Genomic DNA, 23,024 nt, shown 5'->3' with positions numbered 1-23,024 from the left:
AGCCAAAATAAGCAACTACCCTTTAGAAACAAGCCACAAAAAAAACGCAACCCGCAACTAAACCAATAAACTTCACAGAAAAACAAGCCTAAAGTCGCTTATAATAAGCCGACATGGCAACCTTGATAGAGAGATGGCTCGTCATCACCGGGCGACACGTTTTCTGCGTCTCTTCACTTCCGGTGTAAAGAAGCCAGCCAGAGCTTTTTGTACGAAGGTAAGATGCAAGAATTCTCACAACATTGATGGAAATAATCACTCGGCACAGGACGACGTTCTGCGGTGTTTAGTAAAAAAGAAAAATAAGAATATTCAAGTCATGCACAGTTAACATGCCACTGTGGCGCGGTGTAAGCCCCCTGTGTTATATTATGCTGACATTGACTGTTGACAGCCATGTAGATGGCTAGTTGTTAGCACAATGCTAACACTGGCTACAGTGTACCGACCATTGCAGTGTGTTATGATTATAACAGAGACTGTGATGATGCTACCGATAGCTTGTAGCTTCATAGTTCACTTCACACCAGTGGCTCCGTTTTATTGTTTATACTAAAACCAGGTCGCAGCTAATCTAGCGAACCTCGGCTAACATCGTTTTAATTGCTATTATTTAAATAAAACGGCTACACAGTGTGTGTGTGTGTGTGTGTGTGTGTGTGTGTGTGTGTGTGTGTGTGCGTGTGTGCGTGTGTGTGTGTGTGTGTGTGTGTGTGTGTGTGTGTGCGCGCGTGTGTACATGTGGCTACTTTTGATGGTTATCTGTCAACACCATCACCTGGCATTATTATTCTTTTTGGTAGAAAGCTTGGGGTAGACACCATAGGTACACACTATTGATCAAGACTATCATAGATGTATTTAATCGAGTCTGACTTTTACTTTAGATGTGCACATGTCAAAATCAATAACAATACATCTACGATAGTCTTGATCCAAGGCTAGGTACAAACACACAATACGTGTCTGTCTTTCATAGTCTGGCCTGTTGTGACGTTTTTTGGCAGTTCATTCATGCATATTTCATTGCTATGGATTGCTGCAGGTAATGTTATTCTCCTCTCTCACCCAACACTTCTGCCTGAGTAACATTTAAATATTAATGCTTTCTTGGCAGAGCACAGTTAATTTTAGATTCCTGGACTAATTGCTGATCTTTCTCACTCACTTTGGCACATGTTTATAGATTTCCTGAGTAAATCTATGACTAAAACATTTAAATTGGTCTCCTTTTACTTTGTACATTTGTTTCCCTTCTAGACAATACTGTCTTCTATGGTGGGGTCGTTGGGAGTCTCACCAAGCCGTTCTGAACGGCAACATTTCATGTGAGCACGGAGGGGTCTGATTGAAGGCTGAGAAGATGGTCTGATGGACCGCCGTTTTTTGTTGACCTTCCTATTCTGCTCAGTCTTGTGGATCTTATTCTGGGAGGTGCGTTGGAAGAAAGGCAAAGAAAGTCAAATTGAGGAATGGCTCCAGGGACAAAGCCTCTCTGAATACAGACATTTATTTGAAGGTCAGTTGAATAGACCTCTCCATTTGTGGTACTGGTGTTTGTCCCGTCCTTTAACACCAATATACTCTGCCTGCGCTGTTGCCTGGAAGCAATTCAATATCTACACCTAAATATTAAAAGTATGTGCTATGGATGTGTGATAATGTATGTTTTCAGGGCAGCCCTGATGTAGATGCATTTGTGTCTCTGTGTGTGTGTGTGTGTGTGTGTGTGTGTGTGTGTGTGTGTGTGTGTGTGTGTGTGTGTGTGTGTGTGTGTGTGTGTGTGTGTGTGTGTGTGTGTGTGTGTGTGTGTGTGTGTGTGTGTGTGTGTGTGTGTGTGTGTGTGTGTGTGTCCTCCAGATGTACAGACATTGGAGGAGCTGAGCCTGAATGTTCTGAGTCGCTTAGAAGAGGTGGTGCAGGAACAGCGACGCTGGAGGGTAATCGCAGAGGCCCACATCCAGCTGCTGCGAGACTTTGCTTTCCAGGAGTGGCTCTGTTCCCAGAGCTTGGACCACTACTACCATACGTAAGTAAACCACTTGACACATTTTGTGTTTTCTCTATTTTATTTTCACTTATAATGACATGCCCAAAATTGGGATTCCAGGGATAAAATAGTTAAACATTTTGTTCAACAGCTTTGTCTTTATGACAGTATAATACTGTATTAGGGTGCAGTCACACCAAACTTTAATTCTACCTAAGCGGGCGGATTCAATGGGAACGGAGCGGTTTGTTGCTATTCGAGGATTTCCGCAAAAAAAGCTCTGTTCCCATTGAAAAACATTGGCAGAATCCGCCCGCAGAATTAAAGTTCGGTGGGACCGCACCCTTATGATTGAAAACTGTAGACTGATAATTTAGCCATGTGCATTTTCCTCCTCTCAGTAAAAACATTTTATCAGTTTTAATTATTATTTCTTTTAACAAAATCAAGGTTCAAGTTTATTGTCATTCATCCACATACAGGTATACGGCCGAACGAAATGTCGTTTCTCATGGACCAAGGTGCCAACAAAAAAACAACATAATCACAAACATCATACTATACTGAAACATTTTGGCAGTATGATTTTTGTTATTATGACTTTTCAACAATGATGTAAAACCTGCTGCTTAACAAGGAACTACCATAATGCTATCCTGCCATAATTTGGTTTGGTTATGGCCTCATCAAGAATATGTTTTATGTGCTTACAATGTCCACTAGAGGGCAGCATCCCCATGTATAGCTGAATGAGCTTGCTGACATTGAGCTCTAGGCTGCAGTGTTTCAGAGGGTCACTGCAGTAAAGACTATTCCTTTCAGACTGTAATACACAGTGGACACCCTGCAACATTGCAGATGTGGGGGATGCCCTCTAGGGAGGGCAGGCTATCATTACTAGTCAGCCCTTTATAGAGATATTGCCTATTCAGTAATTTTAAGAAAAGGAAATGGGATGTTTCTAAAGGTCAGAGTTCTGTTTATTGCTGCTGCTGCTATAAGTAACCGGTGTTAAAACCACGAGTGGTATGTTTTAAGTAAATTCTCAAATATCCTGGAAGGACAGTGTCACCATTTTCCTGACTACCCCACATGTGTTTTATTTAAAATATATATTTTTTAAATCACACAATTATATTATCTAACTATATGATTTATGTGTATTTTTAGGCGGAAAGCAGCAACTTTGATAATCTTAGTAAATATTCATGTGAAAGCTTATTTTTCATACATGTTGAGGTCTTTGGTTAAAACAAGTCTTTTGTTAACATATTAAAGCTTTATATTCTGATAGTAATCATTGCTATAGAGTGCGGTGTTTGTCCAGTAACTGGGGTCTCCCTGTCTCTCCGATTCTTTAGTAAATGTATTTGTATGTGGGACCAATCAGCGTCGATCTCCTAGTATTCCAGTTCCAATTTCTTCTGATAATCTTTGTTTCTTGTTTATCACGTCCTATGTCAGTTTTCATCTTGTTTCCTGTATGAGTTTTATCTCCTGATTGGATCAAATTGGTTCTGAAAATGTTTTCTCTGTTTACCAGAGATGGGGAGATCCCTGTTACTGAACAATCTATAGCATTACTATCGGAATATAGAGCTATTTAACACTTATTTTAACAAAGAATATCACATATACTACCTCAAGAATCTGCATGAATAGAACTATTAACATCTAAACAGCCAAGCAACTTTTCAGGTAGCGCTTTAGTTGGAACAGATCCTTTTTTCAAATGTCATATTTAATGGCCCAACTTTCTACAGCCCCTCTTTTCCTGGTGAAAAAAATGTTAAAGTCACCTTTGTAATGCGAAAAGTAGTTAAAAGACCACCTTTCTATATTGAGGTTGCCCCCCCCCCCCCCGGCAAACAAATTAACATAATCATTTTCTCATATCCATCACAGATTCAGAAATCCACAAGCGCCTTTGTCTTTATTCTACACCTGTGTTGTCCTTAAATGTTTGTCCTTAAATGTGCAGCTTTAGCTTTATAGTATAGTAGGTTATGGTTGTGTTTATATTAGTCACAACCATTAAACCTTGACATTGTATTCATCATGCCAGTAACTTACATAGACCTGCTCACTTAACACCACTGTCAAGCGGCACACAGGCTTAATCTTATGTCATTTTAATAGAGTTTAGTGCAACGGGTCACACAATCTCATTCTTCTGCTTGCTGTTGACATAACCTCTGTGTTAAGCTGATAACGTCAAGGTTACTGGTGTTCACAGTCAGTGAAGAACTAATGTTTGCATTGTGTGTGTTAATGTTTGTGCAGCCATGCATGCATGCCTATGGGACAGTCCATTGTATGCAGTAGACCACCGCCCAGTTAAAGCAAGCTGCCTTGCTCATGTGGAGCATTTGTCTCACAGTCAGTTATTGGACTGTATGTTAGATAAGTCTATTTCAATGCCATTCAGATAATGACTTGTTCTATACCTTTTCTCCTCGGGATATCCAATGCAGACTGAAGACCCTGGGTTGCGTGAATTTGGATGATCTAGCCCAATTTGACAGTCAGCTGCAGCTGTCACTGGCAGCGTGGGGCTATTACTACGAAGATTACATCAAGTTGTCCACTGGCGTTAAGGTCCTCCAGGCCTCCAGGGGGAGCCGCGACCAGGACTACGAAATCCAGCTGGTGCACAGCCTTGCTGAGAGGCGTCTGAATGAGAAGTGGACGATTGGTGAGTCTGTGATAATTTTCCCAACTTGATTAGTAGATATTTGGCAGGGCTGCATAATATGCATATAATCAAGCAATTTGCATAGTCAATTAAATTGAATGAATATGTATCCCAAATAATTATTATGTTTCCCACAAATGTTGCTGCTGAAAAATTAGCATTATCCTCCAAACCACCCCAGGGTTGTAATGGATAAGTCGAAGATTGCTTCTTCCCTTCCTTGTATAATTTTGATGTTGCCTGCTCACAAAATAGCCACTTTTACATAGCCTGTTCAAGGCAGGCCATGTGGCGGCATCATTCTGCCTCACTGTTCTGCATAAAAGGTATAGACACAGAATGGGGGGGGTCATTGTTGTGCCGCCTTTGAGCCAGCAGCGGAGAGAGTCACAGAGCTGAATCGACATTTGTGTAGAAGTGACAGTCGGCAGGGCGGGACAGGGATCAGGGATGTAATGTCTAAGGTCCACGGCACCTTTCTGCATTGAACCGCTCCCTGCTTCTATTGGATTTCTCCTACAATATATTTATATATTTCTGATCACACAAACACAGCTTTAGTACATATATTTTCACAATCTTACCTACTGTCATTAATTAAAGACGGACAGTATTTTCGATGGGAGAATACAAAGCTTATATTTCATGAGAAAATGGGGGAGACGCGAGTCAGTCCTGGCCGTACAGTCAGTGGCACAAACAGATTGAAATCAGTTACCCAAAATTAATAAAAATACAATTATTTCCGATTTGTATTTTGTGAAGTATATACATACATAGGCTAATGCCGTAAATGTAGGCTATAGCCTAAAGTCTACCGACAGCTATCATCTCAAGATGTTTGTGTGTCCATGTGAGAGAGGGAGAGAAATAAAAGAGAGTGACTGAATGAATGAAATAAAGGGGGAGAGACAGTGAAATTGACAAATGAAGTTATTATTATTATTTTATTTTGTAAAACTGAGTGTGGTATACAGCTGTCTTGCATGCTCTCCTTATTTGAAAAACAGCCTATGTCACTCTGTGAATAGGATTCACTGCTTCAATACGAGAGCTTACATGTCTGCTACATTATCAGTCCATTTACATTGGTATTTTGTGAAATAATGAATAGGCCAGGCTATAGTTGTAAATGTATAGATTCTACTGACATCATCAGCCATCATTTTAAACACACTGTTGTAATACATTTCATGCTGGTATGTTATGTAAAGGCACACACAGCTTTTTTTTGGTTCTGTGTAAAAAGCAAAGCTGCATTAATGGTGGCTCTTCGTTGTTGCGAATCTCTGTATAAAAGTGACTTAAGTTCTTGCATTAGTAGAAATATTAAATCCACAATCCAGTATTAATGATCATTAAGGTCTGAGGAAGAGCCTCACAGCTTGAAACGTTACCAAATAAATTCCACAACATTGGGAGCATGATACTGGTGTGCAGATTAAAATTTTCTACTGTTTCAAGTTTTGTTCCAGCACCCAGTCTAGCGGGTTATGGGATGTGCATGTTCTTTGTTTTTTTCGCATGAAGTTCTTGCATTGCCACATTCTTTTAAAAAGCTGATAGAATCACTCAGCATCAGCACATCACTTGCTGGGGTGCTAGCTGAAGATAGGATCAGGAAGAAGAAGAATAGAGTCCACACACTCACATGCTCTAATACATTTTATTGACAGGAGTTTGACCTGACAGAGAGCCCAGGCTGAAAACGTCAATAAAATGTATTGAGCATGGAATAGCATTTATTCTTAAGCTTAGTTTTAGTTTTGTTCACATCAATTAATTCAACTACAGTATGTATTTCCTGTGGTCTCAGGTGTTACTCATGGACAAGATCCCTTTTCCGATACCACGTCACTTACAAACCCAAGTTGGAAAGACAGTCTACCAACATTTACAAGTAGCTGGTGAATTATCATGGGCCACACCTTGTCACAGTTCCCTTTGGCAAGATAGCAGAGAGTTTATTTCCTTGTTTTGCATCATAGTTATGTCGTAAGAACAAGAATGTAAACACACAGACAGAACAAACAGAACTTCAGCCTCAGACAAGGAAGTGTGATGAAAAGGTTTGAACTAAATCCTGCTGTATTATTCACATAACTCATTTGCATTTGTCTTTCAGCGGGAGCTATAATATTTGGCTGTACTGTGGCGCTGTGCTTCCTGATAAGGGACCTGATGTTTTACGTGATTGGTAAGTTTGTGGATTACTGTTTGGATACAGGAATAAGTCTGCTTAGAATTATAATCACTCTTCCTGCAGGCATCTTACCTCACGGCACAATTGGTTTTACAGATTTGAACTTTGGCACAAATATGTCCAATTCAGTAAACTTCAAGAAATTAGTAATGTGTTTTCTTTGATTCAACATTATCTCACTATCCCTCATCAATGAATTTATGTATGTAAATGGATGCAGTGAGTGCTAAAATAAGGACACTCTGGTTCTCTCTCTCTTTGGCAGGTGGAATTACTGTTTCCATCATAGCATTTGTCTTTACCATCAAGTTCCTCTGTGAGCTTGCAGCGCGGGTGGTCAGCTTCCTTCAGAATGAGGACCCAGGGAGACGCGGCGACCGCAGCATCTACGACTATGTCCGGGGTAACTACCTCGACCCACGTTCATGCAAGGTGTCATGGGATTGGAAGGACCCACAGGAAGTGGGCCAGACTATGAGCTTCAGAGTACAGGTGACAGCCTTTTCCGATCTCTTTCACTAATTAGTCTAAATCACAGCATGTGACAAAGGACTTTTATGACAAGGACAGTTGGCTAATATTATATGTAGAGATGTTAGAATATGACGATTGAATAATTGGGGGAAAGAGTTATGCAGAGCCATCTTTCAAACTATTAACCACATGAACCCTAGCGTCCCTATTCTGGGGTGAATATTTGGCAAAAATAGCTGATCTACAAGATCACACAACGTGTCACAATGCACTCTGGGCTTGTAGATCGTCTGTTTTCAGCGACTAGATTTAGTGTAGTGGGGAAAAAGGAGCGTGCCTCTTATAGACCCCTGGGAGATCTTTCTTGGCTCATTATTGTGCCTGTTTTGTATTATGTACTCGGTGTACACACTGTTTTTTGTGGTATTTACATTGTCCTTACCAGCAGGATCACTTCCCTATCATAACTCTAACCCTAACATTGTTACGGGAGAACACTGTCGTGGGATTAGAAGACTCAGTCTAAATAATGTTTATGTTACAGTGTACTGTATTATAATTTTACATCCATATTTCTGCCTCTGTCCTTCCAGCTGTTCTATAAGAATGGCCAGCCCTTCCCAGCACATAGGCCCGTGGGACTGAGGGTCAACATTACCCATATCGAGCTAGCTTTGGATATCCCTGTCACCCAGGAGGTTCTCCAAGACCCGGAGTCCAACATAGTCAAAGTGGCCTTCACCGTACGCAAGGCTGGACGCTATGAGGTAGCGGTCAAACTGGGTGGACTCAACGTGGCATACAGCCCCTACTACAAGATATTTCAGCCAGGTATATTTGCATATTGAATGTATTTTTCTATCCATGCCCATTATCTCTCAATATGGGCAGTCTCTAATAATTGTACTCATATTGTTAATAGTTATTTTATTATTTGGGTGTTCCCCTTGCTGATTAGTATACATGTGCTATTCTTGGTTACTTGTGAATTACATTGTTTGCTAGACTTGCCCAATACTTGTTTGGGGAAAGTTATTTAATTTCCCATTTTTAATTTTATTTGATACATTTTTATCAAGAATTTGACCAGTTAACCACTTAAGCTCTACAGTATGTCCTTCATTGAGCAACGAATAGAGAAAATAGCCGATCCATAATGACATACCCAAAATAGGAAAGACATGTTGAAAGTGGTTAAGCTTGAGCTTCTTGAAATGCTTCTATCACTATTCTGTCTTCATTCGTGATTTTCAAATACGTTTCCAGCCACATTAAAAGCTCATGATAGTAGATACAAACTGATTTGATGTAATGTATTTGACTTTACCCAACTCAGGTACAGTGGTTCCATCCAAAACAAAGATAGCGTATCACTTCTCCACACTGGTCCTGACCAATGGCCAGCAGCACACCTTGCAGATTGAGCCCAGGGACGAGTATGGAAACCCCACCAGTAACTCCATGTCTCTGGTAGACGAGGCCAACTACAGCGTCCATGTACACTCTGTAAGAAACCTTGGGCTTTGTCTTCCCATACTTACTTGACCACCGTACTTCAATTCAAACCTTTATTTAAACTTGAAAATAGTAGACTAAAATTCACACAAAACACAAATTAGCGTCACAATAGATAACATACAAATGTATAAAACAAATGAAATCAACCAAAGCACTTACATGTTTGCACGCATTGGTTATTGATCATGAACACTTCGATCAAGAGGACGTTTCACACCTACTTGGTGGATGTGCCAAAGAAAGATGCTGGTGCGGAAAGCACAAACGAGCTGGCCAGATGAATGGATAATCGAGATGACTGGAGACGCAGATGGATGGCTTGTCTGAGGATGGCATAGAAAGAGACTGTCACTGTTATAGTCGTGGTGTGGACTCTGCCATCCACTTGAAGTAGAATGTTTTTTTCATATACGTTCTAGTGCTTGGTGTTGCCGGCCCATTGCGCGTCCGTGCATGTCGCGGTTAATTGCGCGGATTGTGGAAGTTTTTGGCCGTTTTTTTGTTACTTTATTTCGGGGTTAGGGTTATGGTTAGGTTAGGCTTATGTTATTTAATTCTTATTTTTGCCTGATTTTACCGATTTTCTTATCAAAAAATTAATTATAAAAAAATACATTTTCATTTTTTTTTTTCTCCAAAATAAACTGAGGGGGCTCAATTTGAAACTGAGGGGGCCATGCCCCTCAGGCCCCCCTGTGGCGCCGGGCCTGGAGTCAGATAAGGTCCAACATTCCAATTCAGCATCACTGAAATATTTGGTGGTAGCTTCCCAATAAGATGAACCAGTATATATTTTTGCCTCTCTTCAAGAGAAGGCAAACCAACAGGAGGCAGTGGTGATTAGCATAACTATTTGCCTGTAATAAATCTGTGGCCTGAGTGGTAGACTGAATCTAGAGTTTTAAAAGTTTTTCTACTAATACTACTGTAGGACAAACTGGCTCTATTTCTGTACAAGAAGCCAATTTTCTGTTTCATAGTTGCATGAATGAATGCTGACTTCTTACAATACTTAAGAATTCCTCCCACACCAAAACAACATGTGTGTGAGGCACATTATCTCAAGATTTGCCGCATGCTCATACAGTACATGTATGTGCAGTGGAAAGTTGGTGTGGCATTGGCAGACTCCACCAGATTCTGCTAACGATTTAAAAATAAATAGAAATAGAAAAACAAAACAAGCTAATACGGTTATAATTGGTAATAAGGTTAAAATATAACTAGGTAATGAGGTTATAAAACAAGTAGGTTATTAGGTTACTCCTGCTGGAGCTGGTCCCCAAGCACTGCCCAGTGGTTCCTCACTGCTCCGCATAGTTAGGAATGGTCAGATGCTGAGGATGAATTTAGCTGTGGGGGATCAATGAAGTATAGATGAACTATAATTTAGTGGAAATCAGTGTTCGTTTTTGTGTTGGTTCCAAACTACGCACCCACTCCCAAATCAGTCAATGAAATGTTTTCCATGGTGTTCTCAATGAAACTTGTTTCTTCCAGCTGGGCACAGTGGATGATGACAGCGTGGAGGAGTACTACAGCAAGTCTGTTTCCTCCAACAAACAGCAGTGTCAGGTTATGCTGAGACTAACCCTGAGGAAGAGGGGGTGTTTCAGGGCCCGCATCTCCTACGAGGACCAGCCACTGAGCAATGGAGAGTTTGACATCATCGTTCTCAGCGGTGAGCTGCAGGCCATTATTGAGTTTGGTTAAAGGCCTGCTCGACTATTGTTCACTATCTTCAACCTCTGTATCTATGTCTTTATCGGTAATGATCAATATGGTTCAAAGTCTGTCAATGTTGTCACTGTGTTGTGTTTTTTGCAACACAAAACAACAGAGCGTCCTGGCTTCATAGCCAATGCTTGAAGTTAAGATGTGAATAATGTTATCTCTGTTTGATTATGGGATGCTGCTGTTTACTGGAACTGGACTGGACAGATAATTGCAATCCTTGTAGTGTTGTAATTCAGTAACCAAACACATCATAATCTTTAAATAAATTGCAATATATATCCTCCTATTGAAAATGCCTAAACGGGTCTGAGTCGAGTTAAATAGAAAATACATTAATATAGACTTTGACCCAGACTACTTAATTATGTCCACTTAATACTGTATAATACTGTTGACAGAGAATGAGAAGAACACTGTGGAGAAGAACGTGTCCACTCCAGGCATCAGCATCTACTTTGAAGCATACCTCTACAGCAGTGGGAACTACAGCAGCTCCTCCTGGCAGCCACCAGCCTCCGCCTTGCTGGCCCCCCAGAGGAGGCCCTCCATGGGGGACGAGGAGGAAGAGCATGACTCCCCTGTGGAGGGACAGCCCGAGAAGGTCAAGAAACCAAAAAAGGTCTATTGCTACATATCACCAAAGGTAGGTGCAAGATGTATCTTTTTACGTTTCTTTTTTCTTTTCTAAATTTAGAGTAGTCAATAATGTTTTGCCCCTTGTTTCCCAATTTAGTCGGTATGCCAATTACATTTGTCTTACCACTGCAATTGTACCCTACTGGCTCACCTGCCAGTAAGGATGTAGCGCCTCCATCCTACTCCTCCGTTCAACACCCCCTGCTGACAGGCGCCGCCCCAGCCCATAGGAGTCCCCCAGCCCATAGGAGTCGCTGGTGCAGCGACAAAGATCGCCCTCCCCGCACGGCTTCCCTCCCCAGAACATGGTCAATTGTGCTCATATAAACGCTCGGCCAAGCCGGATGCACCGCGGTGGATTCGAACCCCTAGACTCCGCGGTGGTGGACAGGTATTTTACCCCTGTGCCACCCGAGGGCCCTCTTTAAAACTTTTTGAGGAAAGTCAAAGATCTGTTTGCACGGAAAACATAACTACTGTACATTGAATTCAGTTCAATTTAAAGCATATCATACTGACTAATCCATATCTGTCACACAGCAACTATCCGTGAAGGAGTTCTACCTGAAAATTATTCCATGGCGCCTTTTCACCTTTCGAGTGTGTCCAGGGACCAAGGTGAGTAGAGCAGCTCTGCATTAAAGCCCTGCATATTACTGGATCACTAGTGGCTCTTTTTGACTACAAGAACTAAGTGAACTGTGCCATACCCTGTAATGTATTTCGCAGGTTCTGTATTTGTTTCCATCTGCTACGGCTCAGTTTCACATAAAGTTCTCAGAACCTAATTTGGGCCCTACTCAGGAGGTAGTACTAACCTGTTAGTTCTGGGAGCCCAAGGGAGGAGCTAGCGTTGCTGACAGGACGACACTGGAGCTAAGCGCTATAGCAACACAACACCACAATTTTGAACCACTTAATCCCTAATTTTATGTGCAAAAAGTTTTGAAAATAGACAAAGTACAAGCTTGTGATGCCTTCTGAGTTTGGAGATCTGCTCTTTTTGCTTTTTTCCATGAGATTATTTTATGACGTACACCCCCCCTCCCGCTTTTCAGGGGTGGTTCTGGTTATAATGGGGGGGGGGGGGGGAAACGAAAGTATAGTACATCGGCCACGTAATCGCAACGTGCCATTCCCCTTCTCTGCACTCAGTTTCCTGTCTCGCTACTAACCACAACTACAGCAATAACTTCCTAAAAGATTTAAATAGGACTTCCGGCCACGTCATGGCCAAGGCAGATGCTTGAGCAACTAGCTCCGCCAGACCCGTAATCCAAAATAGCCCGAAACCTAAGCAAATCTAACAAATGAGAAAGTTTGTAAAAGAATGGGGTGATCTCAGAAATTGAGAAAAGACTGAAGAGACAGGATTGGGCCCAAAGTAGCTGATATGTCGCATGCCATGGCTGGGGGTGATGCAGAGTCTGAAATACTAACAGAGCTAAGGAAGCCTCGACGGGAGAATAGTGATTCTTTTAGAGAAACAAAATCCTCGCTAATCAGACTAGAGGCGTCCATGAGCAAAATAAAGCAGCGAATGGATTAGTTGGATGAGAGAATCCCCGCAGCAGAGCACTACAGAAGACAGAAACTATTTAAATAGTCATTGCTCGATAATTCATCGCCTGCTCTCCTCTCAGTTCACTTACCATGGTCCTGACCCCGTTCATAAGTATCTGACCCTTGTGGTGGATGATGGCATTCAGCCTCCAGTGGAGCTCAGCTGCAAAGACAGGAACATCATGGCTGCTACCTTCATCCGTTTCCTGCACAAGAACATAGGTTTGTTTCACTCGAATGAATTCAGTGACCCTCCCTCACTGTAAAGGTTGCTTCACTGTAACAGAGAATGTAACAGTGTTTTTTTGATGACGTCGTCCGTAGGTGGCTCTGAAACCTTCCAGGACAAGGTGAACTTTTTCCAGCGTGAACTCAGGCATATCCATTCGAAGAGACCTCGCACCAAGACCTGCCTGAAGATCTCACGCCATTCCATTCTGGATTCGGTAAGTCGGTTCTTCCCATTTTGAACAGCACTGCTTGGTTAAACTGAATTCACACCAGCAGCGGCAAGCGAACTTCCACAGTGCAGAATTCTGCTAAATGGGTGTGTCTGAGGTATGAGTGACACCCTCCGAGCTGCGTGTAAGCTCTCCGTGCCCGGTGGCAGGAGAGCTTACTCTCACAGACACTCGATGCCCGTCTCTGGCAATTTGTTTGTAAACAATCTAGGTATGTATTTTAAGTAAGAAAAAGCCCATGCAGTTGCTCAATCTGTATTAATTTCCATACAGTAGTCTGTTAAGTGTGTACGACTAGTCCACGCCTATTTCAGACCACAGCACACTTCTGATTGACTGCCGTTCTGTTTCGCTGCATTGCAGTAGTGAAAAAGTTGAACTTTTCTCAACTTTGCTGCTCTGCTTTTTGCTGGCTCTGCCTCCTGCTGCGGCGGTGAAAGCAGCAGTTGCTCCTCGCCATAGACAGTGCATTGAACCTCGCTTTCTCAGAACACGGAATGCTGCTGCCGGTGTGAATTCAGCATTACAATGAAGCTCTTCCTTCTGCTAAAGTACAAATTGATTATATACCCCCTAATGTCATCACTTGTCCCTTACTTTTCTTGTGCTTTTTAAACCTTCACCATTTCCTTTTTCTTATTGAATTAAATTCTCGGATCAGTCCTTGAAGGCTACCAGGAACTTCTCGGTGTCCTGCTGGAGTAAGAATTTTGAGGTGGTGTTTCAGGATGAGGAAGGTTAGTAAACATCACAGCACAGCCAAGTTCCCATTTGTGGATTATACGGTATTAACTGAAGAACTACACCCAAATGCTCAATCCTCTGACATTCCTCCATAGCTCTTGACTGGGGTGGTCCTCGTAGGGAGTGGTTCGAACTCATCTGTAAAACCCTGTTTGACACCTCCAACCAGCTGTTCACACGCTTCAGTGACAACAACCAGGGTCTGGTAAGTTAATCCTCTTAACCACTACGTCATTTAAATTACTTTTTTATTAATGGTTTAACCACTTAAGCCCTATATACTTCGTTGAACGATGAATAGCAACAAGCTCACAACACGTCACGATGTGGTGCGTTGAGTTTGTCGCAATTTTTTCGCTATATTGGAAATGTTTTGACAAATTTCGGCTTTTAATGGCATGCCCAAAATACGAGTTCCAAGTTGAAAGTGGTTGATGAGCTAGATAATGTCACCTCGCATTTCTCCAGGTTCACCCAAACGCTGACCGGCCACCCCACCAGCGTCTGAAAATGTACGAGTTTGCTGGCCGTGTCGTGGGGAAGTGTCTCTACGAGTCTGCCCTGGGTGGGTCCTACAAGCAGTTGGTCCGGGCACGCTTTACCCGTTCATTTTTGGCCCAGATCATTGGCCTCAGGATGAACTACAAGGTACAGAATCCAGTGCATTCTCCATGGATGGGACCTCGGTTGGAATGAGGGTCTTTCTTCCACTGTTTACCTTGTGGTGTCAGCTGGTGTGTATCATCAGTATAGCATTCTCCACAATGCCAAGAAACCTGATTTGTTTCTTGGCATTGTTTATTTCATGGGAGACCTCGCCAAGATGTTTGCTGTGTATCCAAGCACTAATATTTCAAAGCTGAGCTCTAAAGCCGCCTAAATCATCTTTTTATTGTTCCGCTGAGAAGATGGAATGTCGTGTTTATTTGGAAAACGTCATTTTCCCATGTTTTCATTTCATTTTCCATGCGCAGTACTTTGAGACGGACGACCAGGAGTTTTACAAAACTAAAGTCTGCTTCATCCTAAACAATGACGTGAGTGAAATGGACCTGGTGTTTGCTGAGGAGAAGTACAGCAAGTCAGGACAGCTGGAGAAGGTGACGGAATCCCCCACAAATGACCCCTCCCAAGAGCAAAGATAATAGACCCAACAAACCAAACAAATCAGTGTAATTATATTGCTTATCTGGCAGGCCACACATCTATGTTAAAGAGACCACACATCTATGTACCCTACATCTATGTTAAGTAGACCACACATCTATGTTAAAGAGATTTCAGGTTTGAGTTTAAGGAAGTGCAGAGTTTCATTTTTAGGCTACAGTCCTATCCAAATCCACGTAGTTCAGTCCCCATGCTCTGCTTTTATTTCAACTCTGAAATGTATTGGCTGATTTGCAAAACTGTTTCATTTTGTATCTAAAAGTATTTTCAATAACTTAATGCTGATGCCTTGTGCTCTGGTATGATATGGTATGTAGCTTTCCATTTCCATGTGCAAGATTTTATGTCAGTCGTAACCAAAGCCATATTTAACCGTAGGTTGTGGAGTTGATATCAGGAGGAGCCCAGATCCCCGTCACCAACGAAAACAAGATGCATTATCTGAACCTGCTGGCCCAGTACAGACTGGCTAGCCAGGTGAGAGATGAGGTGGAACACTTCCTTAAAGGTAAGGTACCACAAGTACATCTGCTATGAAACTTAACCCTGTGCTTTGATGTAACCACTTAAGCCCTATTTTATTCTTTGTCGCATGATGGTGTTACACAGCGAAAATAGCCTATCTACAAGCCCACAATGCATCACAAACTTATAGAGATGCTATTATCGCACTTTTAGTGCCTATAATTACATGTCCAAAATAGGGACACCGGGTTGAAGGTGGTTAAGATGTCTTGGAATGGCCAGATAACTATTCTAACCTCCTGGTCAATTGCAGGCTTGAATGAACTGGTGCCGGAAAACCTTCTAGCCATATTTGATGAAAATGAGTTGGAGGTAGGTTTGATGTCTGATGTTTGCAGTGAATGTCATTTTACTCTCAAACACTATATGGTGAGGATATCAAAAGTCACTGCACTGTCTCTGTCTCTAGCTGTTGATGTGTGGCACTGGAGACATCAATGTACAGGACTTCAAAGCTCATGCTGTAATTGTAGGAGGATCTTGGCACTTCAGAGAGAAGGTAAAATAAATTCCCTCTTTTCATTTCCTGGTTAAAATCAAGGAATATATTTAACATTAAGGGGCCAGATAAGTCACATTCTAAGCACTGTAGGCAAAACTTTGTCAAATAAACAGTTTAGGAAAATACAAGAAGACGTTTTTAGATTATTTGTTTTTTCAAGGTGCACACTATATAATTTCATGGTGGTAGCTCAACAGCACAGAGTAAGTTTCCGCCTGGGAAGTATGGGCAAAGAAGACAGTACACTGTCAACTGTACTCTTTAATACCTCAATACAATTATATAGTTTACACATTCAGAAACAAGATCATGAAAACAACATGTGATATGTCTTCTTTTATTTTCCTGAACCGATTATTTGACCATGGTGGCAACTGGCAATAATTACAAAATATTGTTTAATGCACAAGGGATTCACAATATTGATTAATTGCATGGTCTGACTGATACGGATATTTGAATACAAGTAGGATTTAACTTACACCTGTTATACATTAACTGTGATTATGTGCAGATGCAGACTTCTAAAAACTGTGCATTCTTGTTACCTCATTTATTAGGTCTACCAATGCACATAGTTCAAACAACTATAATGTAGTATTTTTAATTAACATCTGTCCAACTCGTTTCTCCAGAAAACACTAATTGAATCACAAAAGTATTTTTCAGCTTCGCATTCAAACATAAATATTACCATAGGTATTTTGATATCAGTTTCAATACCAGTATTGCATATTTAAGGCCGATATCGCCGATGCTGATATGATGACCAGTTAAATCGTGCATCCCTGCTCGTATGGGTGTGTGAGTACTAAAGTGTATTGTTTTGGCTTGTTGTCCCAGGTGATGAAGTGGTTCTGGGCCGTGGTGTCCAGCTTCACACAGGAGGAGCTGGCTCGTTTGCTGCAGTTCACCACAGGCTCTTCCCAGCTCCCCCCGGGGGGCTTCAACACCCTCTGCCCCTCCTTCCAAATCATCGCTGCCCCCACGCACAGCACCTTGCCCACCGCACACACCTGGTGAGCTGGGACACATAAGCAGGGTGACGTGAGGTTATCTCACATAGTTTGTGCAGTATGACACATTTTCTATTCGCTACACAGCACAAATCACATTAAGACCTGAGGCCGATTCTACAAATGTCTTCTAAATCAGTTTTCTGAAAAACCTATTTTGCTATATATCCGTGGTGCTCAAACGTCTTCACGTCAAGGACACCCAAAATTATATGTATTTGGCCGTGGACCCCCATCTCAAAATATTTAGTTCCAGAGCCCCCCAGAAGCAAAGATTTGAGTTAAAATTTTGAAAGAGTATATATTCAAAGATTTGCTTAAATTTTCATGATTAAAAAAACAAGCTACAAGCTTGTTGCGCGGCACGAAGTGACGCGCTATGATCTTGTATATCTCCTATTATTGAGTAGCCAAAGTATAAAATAATGCTTTTTAGCTCAAATCTAAAATGACACATGATTCTTTCCTGGTTTTAATGGGTTAATTCAAGTTATAAGAGTGGACCTACAGTATGTCAGCATTATATAATAAGCTCTGTTTATGTCGGTAATTTTTTACTCACTCAACAGTTAAACCAACACTCAGGGTGCTCTGGTGCTATAGTTCATCTATTGGGTTTGTGTGACACAGGTCCAAGGCTGGAGCCCATTCAGACCGTTTCAGTCCCCTCACCTAAGCCCCTTGGCCCTCCTGGAAATACCCATCAAACCCCATGACGTTTGTCTCACGTCACAGAGTGTCAGAGTCCAAGCCATAAATTATGAGGGTAAAGTTTACTTCAGCGCACCCTGGGAGCGAGTTTATTTGTATATTTATTTATTTTGGTTTATTTGACAAGGGCTGTGCAAGCGAAGCAAAATAAAAATGTCTATAAATGTGCCAGCATTTTGAACTGTAGTCCCAGGCCAGATTGTACACAGGGTCGCGAAATGCCATAAAACAAAAACAAGCTAGGTAAAAACACAGATATCGGCCTGCAAATCCATGTTACATGTAGGCTGCTTTCATCAAATTTCTTCTCTTCAGACCCAAATATCACCCGTATTTCATATTTGCATTTGCAATGTAGCTAAACGGTGAAGAAGCCATACAAACGGGAGTGCATTTGAACTATTTTTCAACTAACTATGCTGTTGACTACCTCCAATTTGGCTTTTTCTGTTTATATCTTGGACTGGCAGGAAGTGGTGTGTCACTAATGTAGTACTCTCACAGGAACGTCTAGGCTGTGTCGATTCAGTGTATTGCCACACCCCCTACTCTGTCACACAAATTGTCGCTCTTAATGATGAATACTCAAACCATTATTGAGTGTTCATTTGATCTTAGGGTGAGGGTTTGAATGAAAAGCAAATGTGATGCAGCCTAATGGCTAACTTACACTGTTAGGTGGGCATATGTCATATGGCAAAGTATAAGTATTAGGCTTAAATGGGCATGGCATTCCCTTACCTTCAGCACATGATCCACTCCTTCCCACACAAGGAGGTCTTTACACATGGATCGTTACGAATAAACAATACGAAAGTATTTTGCATCAAAACTATTCATATACTGTAGTTGATGTCTCATTCATAAAGGATGATGCCTTTTATTTGCGGTGAGAAATTAACCTCCTTCCAAATAAATATTGCATCGCTTTATCACTGCGTAATATTGGCATTCTGTATGGATGTAGTCATCACAACAGTTACAAAAAATATATGTTTTTGGGTAATTAATACTACGAAAGAAACACCCCCTCACCCCCTGTGTACAGACCTTAAGATCAGCTAACACAGGACGTCTCTCTGTCCCTTCCCTACGACACCCTGGCCAACGCTGCAAGCATTATAGACTTTGTCTGAAAACTCATCTCTTCAGACGCACTTCGCCCCATAGCACTCCTCTTTTCCTCACTTTTTGTCACCTATTTTTTTTATAGATGCTAGTTATACTATATGTTGGTGACTTATGTCATGTTATATAATTTAGATAGACATATATGGTTTGCTTTACCACAAATGCTAAGAATGTTATTTAGACAGATGCTTGGTTTGATGTTTACCTGTATCCTAGTTCACATACGGTAATTGTTTTTTCTTTGCACATAATGTGACCATTTACCATCGTTTATTGAATAAGGTTGCACTTTGTAAGTCACAATGGATAATCGTAAATTAAATGTCCACTGAGTGATTGTCTGTTATCTTCCTATTTCTTTGTAGTTTTAACCAGCTGTGCCTCCCCACCTACGACTCCTATGAAGAACTGCACAAGATGCTGAAGCTGGCCATCAGTGAGGGCAGTGAGGGCTTTGGCATGCTCTGAGTTCTGAAACACTGTGGTTCCACTCATACCGTCACACTGGTCTGGTCTGGTGCCCTGGCATCTGCATCTGGTCTGGACACTGGGCACCTGAGAGACAACCCTAAATCCGCTTTCAGGGTGAGTGGGCATTACAGAAAGTCCCAGAAGGGCTTTTGAAGAAGAAGCTTAAGCCCACACATCGTTGCACGCCGGAAATGGCCGCTTACAACATATCGCAGATGCAACGCATTGTGAACTTGTAGGTCGGCCTTTCCCGTCGCACGATGCCACATACATTAGGTTTTGGACAGGCTCAGAGGAGCTCTACTACTATGTATATACTACACTTTGCTTTTATATATTAAAAAAATAAAATAAAAAATAGAGCGAGAAATTGCTTAATAGAAGGCTAGTTTTATTCTAGATGCTAGAACGGCTTAGTTTTATGTTAGAATACAAAAGGGCAGTAGTGCAAGCACTGGCATAGCGCAATTCGGCAGGCCCCTCCACCTCCCCCTATATGCGCACAATACACACCACTACCATCAACCTCTCTGCCATGACACACCCACACACAGATGAGTGATTCCCACAACTTCCACACACAGCCTGTTCGTACAATAGCTTACTGTTGTAAGCTATTTGCTTAGGAAGAACAGTTGTCTCCACATCATATGTACTAGACGGCACCCATTATATCATAATCTGTCTTATATCAATCTACCACAGCCACTACCTGCAACAACGAGAAACCAAAAAATAACTAGTAGCTGGATCTGTCGAGATCTGGATCTGCTCGCTGCTCACTTTTCTGGTGTTAAGGTATCGATATACTTGTAGATCTGCCATTCGTTGCGCGATAACACACGCAACTAAGTATACATCCGGCTTTAGGTCTCGATAGCAGTCCTGTCTATTGGCCTGTTTCGTTTCTTCTACGTCCTTTGGCTCTCAACCCTGCCTGTCCATCTCGCTAGAGCGAGGAGAGTCTCTGCACACCAGTGCCATTACTAGCATCTCCATCGAACACGTAGACATCATCAAGCAGCTGCTTCAACCCTACATGAACCGAGATACTGATAATGCAACATTATCAATCACTATTTAAAAAAGAAGGGAAAAAAACGATCTGTGAACGGGGGCATTGACTATCACCATGTAGCAGCCTATCATAGTGCACCCCCTGCAACACAGGGGTTTCTGCTATGCCAGTGAGTGCAGGGGCCTTGAGTGTTTGTGTATAACAGCTTTTTTCTTTTCTTTTTTCTTTTCTTTTTTGCATTTTGCAAGCTGAGGAATATTCAAGTGCAAAAGCAGCCTACATCTAAAGTGGACAAGCTGCACACATATAGCACTTTGGCCTTAATCGATCAGGGACTGATGTATGTAAATATAATATCTTTCTTTTATTTCAGTACTTGTACATAATTGTGTATATATATATATATACATTTTCATTAAGTTTTTTGATTTGATATTTAAAGAGAAGGGAATTTTGGATTTCTTCACTGTTACACTCTTGACGGACTGTGAGTTTATATTCTAATTTCTAAAAACTACAAACTTTTTTTTTCCTCTTTGTTTTTGATTGACGGGTGGGTTTTAAAAGGAGCCAAGTGATTTCCTATTGTTTATGTGAGTTTTAACTTATTGTGTCTTTAAAGAAGTTTATGTTGACCCATACTGCTGGTGTTGTGTTGTCCAGAGTGGTAGACATTTATGTTCTGTTTTTATAACCTGCCTTATTCACGCCCTTTGCCTCCGATTGTTTCTGGAGTGAATGGCGTAGTCAACTTATAGCATAATAGTACACGGTTTGAGACGAGTGTTTTCATTCACAGATGTTCATGGCTTTACCTGTCATTTTTGCATTATGTAACATAAGTGTCATTCTGCCCTTTCTGCACACCGTAGTCATTTCCCATCTTGATATAATGCTTTATGCTGAAACAGGATGTCAGTGGAGAATATCAAGTTTTGTCTTTGTATTCATGTTAAAGTATTTATTTTTAAAGACCATCTTTGTTAGCAATGACAGTATTCTGACCCAGCACAATGTCATTTCTGTACAGTTATGTAGCCATTCCGAAATACCAGTGTAGACTTCAAAACTCATTCATCCACATGTACTGTTTTGTTCTGCCAGTCACAATGTGCATAGAGCATTTTAGGAAAAGCCTCCTCTATAACCATAAATCAAACATTGTTATGCAAGGCTGTGCTTAATATTTTGACAGTCCTCACAGATTACTCTGAATGCAAGTCCTTTTTACTCACAACATTCTCATAGCTGGCAGTAAAAAGGAGCCGCAGCCACAAAGAGATTCATCCCAGGAACTTTACTGTGGCCATGTTGAACAGGACACAAAATATGTTACTAGTTAAGTAATATAAATTTGGTGTCTTGGCACTGCAGGTAAGATTAAGTTCTTGGAGCTCACCATTCAGATGCATAGATCTCTTAACAACTAACGCTATTTTGGGCATGTTATAGGTGAAATTATTTGCCTACAATGATATGCCCAAAATAGGGATGCCAGGTTGAAAGTGGTTAAGATCGGGTGAGCTTATTTCTGTCGCCGGCATTTATGTCAGGTCACCTCTTTCAGAGTCCAAAATGGATTTGTAATATGGTTTATGGAGCGTAATGGTATTAGGGTTGTGCAATGTTGACTGGATATATGAAGAGAATGTGTAAAGTCTTATTGGGTGGGGTCTTGGAACAATGTTTTGTGGAAAGTGTCTTTCAAGCACAAATATCAATGGCAAATACATGTATTAATGGGAACAGAACATAGCTGCTGACATGCATTAGTTGGACTTGGATAGATTTGGTCGTATATGAGATAGCTCCGTGGCCTCCGTCTCATGTTTTAAGTGTCTGTTATGGTAGTGTTTCACTTTTCATGAGCGGCCTACTGCTCACAGTGGTTCATGCAGAGATGGTTTCTGAATTAGAGCTGTCTGGGTTTGATTTGCAATTATTTTTTACCAGTGTAAATATTGTTAAATAGCTGCATATGACTTTAAAGGTCGGGTGTTTTTTTAATTTGTAAAATGGCAAGCTGTCTGTTGCCATTGCTGAAGAATGGAATTCTCTGCATTGCAGATACTTTTGTTGTTTATGGGAATAAAAAAGTAATGGACTGAGTTCAAATTCATATACATTTTTGTGTCATTTATAGCAGTGGTTCTCAAATCCAGGTATGCCTCTGGACTTTGTCACAACCACACATTCTTATTGCATATTATAAAGAACCATTTTTTAATTTACCATATAATGTATAAAATAATTTGGCATTAGTTAATAAAACTTTCACAGAGTGAAAGAGTTATAACGTGTTATAGAGGCTATTTTGCCTGGATATCATACAGGTGTGCCTTGAGATTTAGATTTGTCTTTTGGTGTGAGTTGGGCACAAACTATGTTGAACTTAGTAGAACCTTTGGTTGTTCAGTATAGAGATGAGCATATATAGGCCTAATGCATGATTATCTTTTTCT

At 41.2% G+C, this 23,024-nt stretch overlaps 1 protein-coding gene across 2 annotated transcripts; it reads left to right on the top strand.

Annotated features, from left to right (window-relative positions):
* The first annotated feature begins 179 nt into the window (after window positions 1–179).
* arel1 (apoptosis resistant E3 ubiquitin protein ligase 1) lies at window positions 180–22,681 on the top strand. Of its 2 annotated transcripts, none has more exons than XM_084044408.1 (22): window positions 180–217; window positions 1,261–1,519; window positions 1,861–2,029; window positions 4,465–4,685; window positions 6,811–6,882; window positions 7,154–7,380; window positions 7,956–8,193; window positions 8,699–8,868; window positions 10,381–10,561; window positions 11,016–11,260; window positions 11,794–11,871; window positions 12,897–13,038; window positions 13,141–13,262; window positions 13,939–14,014; window positions 14,117–14,226; window positions 14,490–14,669; window positions 14,996–15,121; window positions 15,567–15,696; window positions 15,967–16,025; window positions 16,123–16,212; window positions 17,059–17,234; window positions 19,439–22,681. In XM_084044408.1, exons 2-22 carry the CDS (start codon window positions 1,372–1,374, stop codon window positions 19,539–19,541), a joined length of 3,063 nt encoding a protein of 1,020 aa, XP_083900534.1. In that variant the 5' UTR covers window positions 180–217; window positions 1,261–1,371; the 3' UTR covers window positions 19,542–22,681. The 2 variants fall into 2 exon arrangements, with proteins under 2 accessions (XP_083900534.1, XP_083900535.1); XM_084044409.1 differs by having other exon boundaries at window positions 206–282.
* The last annotated feature ends 343 nt before the right edge of the window (window positions 22,682–23,024 follow it).

Source organism: Gymnoscopelus microlampas (genome assembly GCF_963454915.1).
Source record: "Gymnoscopelus microlampas genome assembly, chromosome: 20".
NCBI lineage: Eukaryota > Metazoa > Chordata > Actinopteri > Myctophiformes > Myctophidae > Gymnoscopelus > Gymnoscopelus microlampas.
Note: the sequence above shows the minus strand (reverse complement) of the source record. Positions and strands in the feature narration are given on the sequence as shown.

Excerpts from the sequence above, each read along its gene's own strand:
- arel1 (XM_084044408.1), top strand. The coding sequence starts at position 1,372 with ATGGACCGCCGTTTTTTGTTGACCTTCCTATTCTGCTCAGTCTTGTGG. Across the intron at positions 14,015-14,116 it reads GGTGTTTCAGGATGAGGAAG|CTCTTGACTGGGGTGGTCCT; the intron begins GTTAGTAAACAT and ends ATTCCTCCATAG. Across the intron at positions 17,235-19,438 it reads TTGCCCACCGCACACACCTG|TTTTAACCAGCTGTGCCTCC; the intron begins GTGAGCTGGGAC and ends ATTTCTTTGTAG.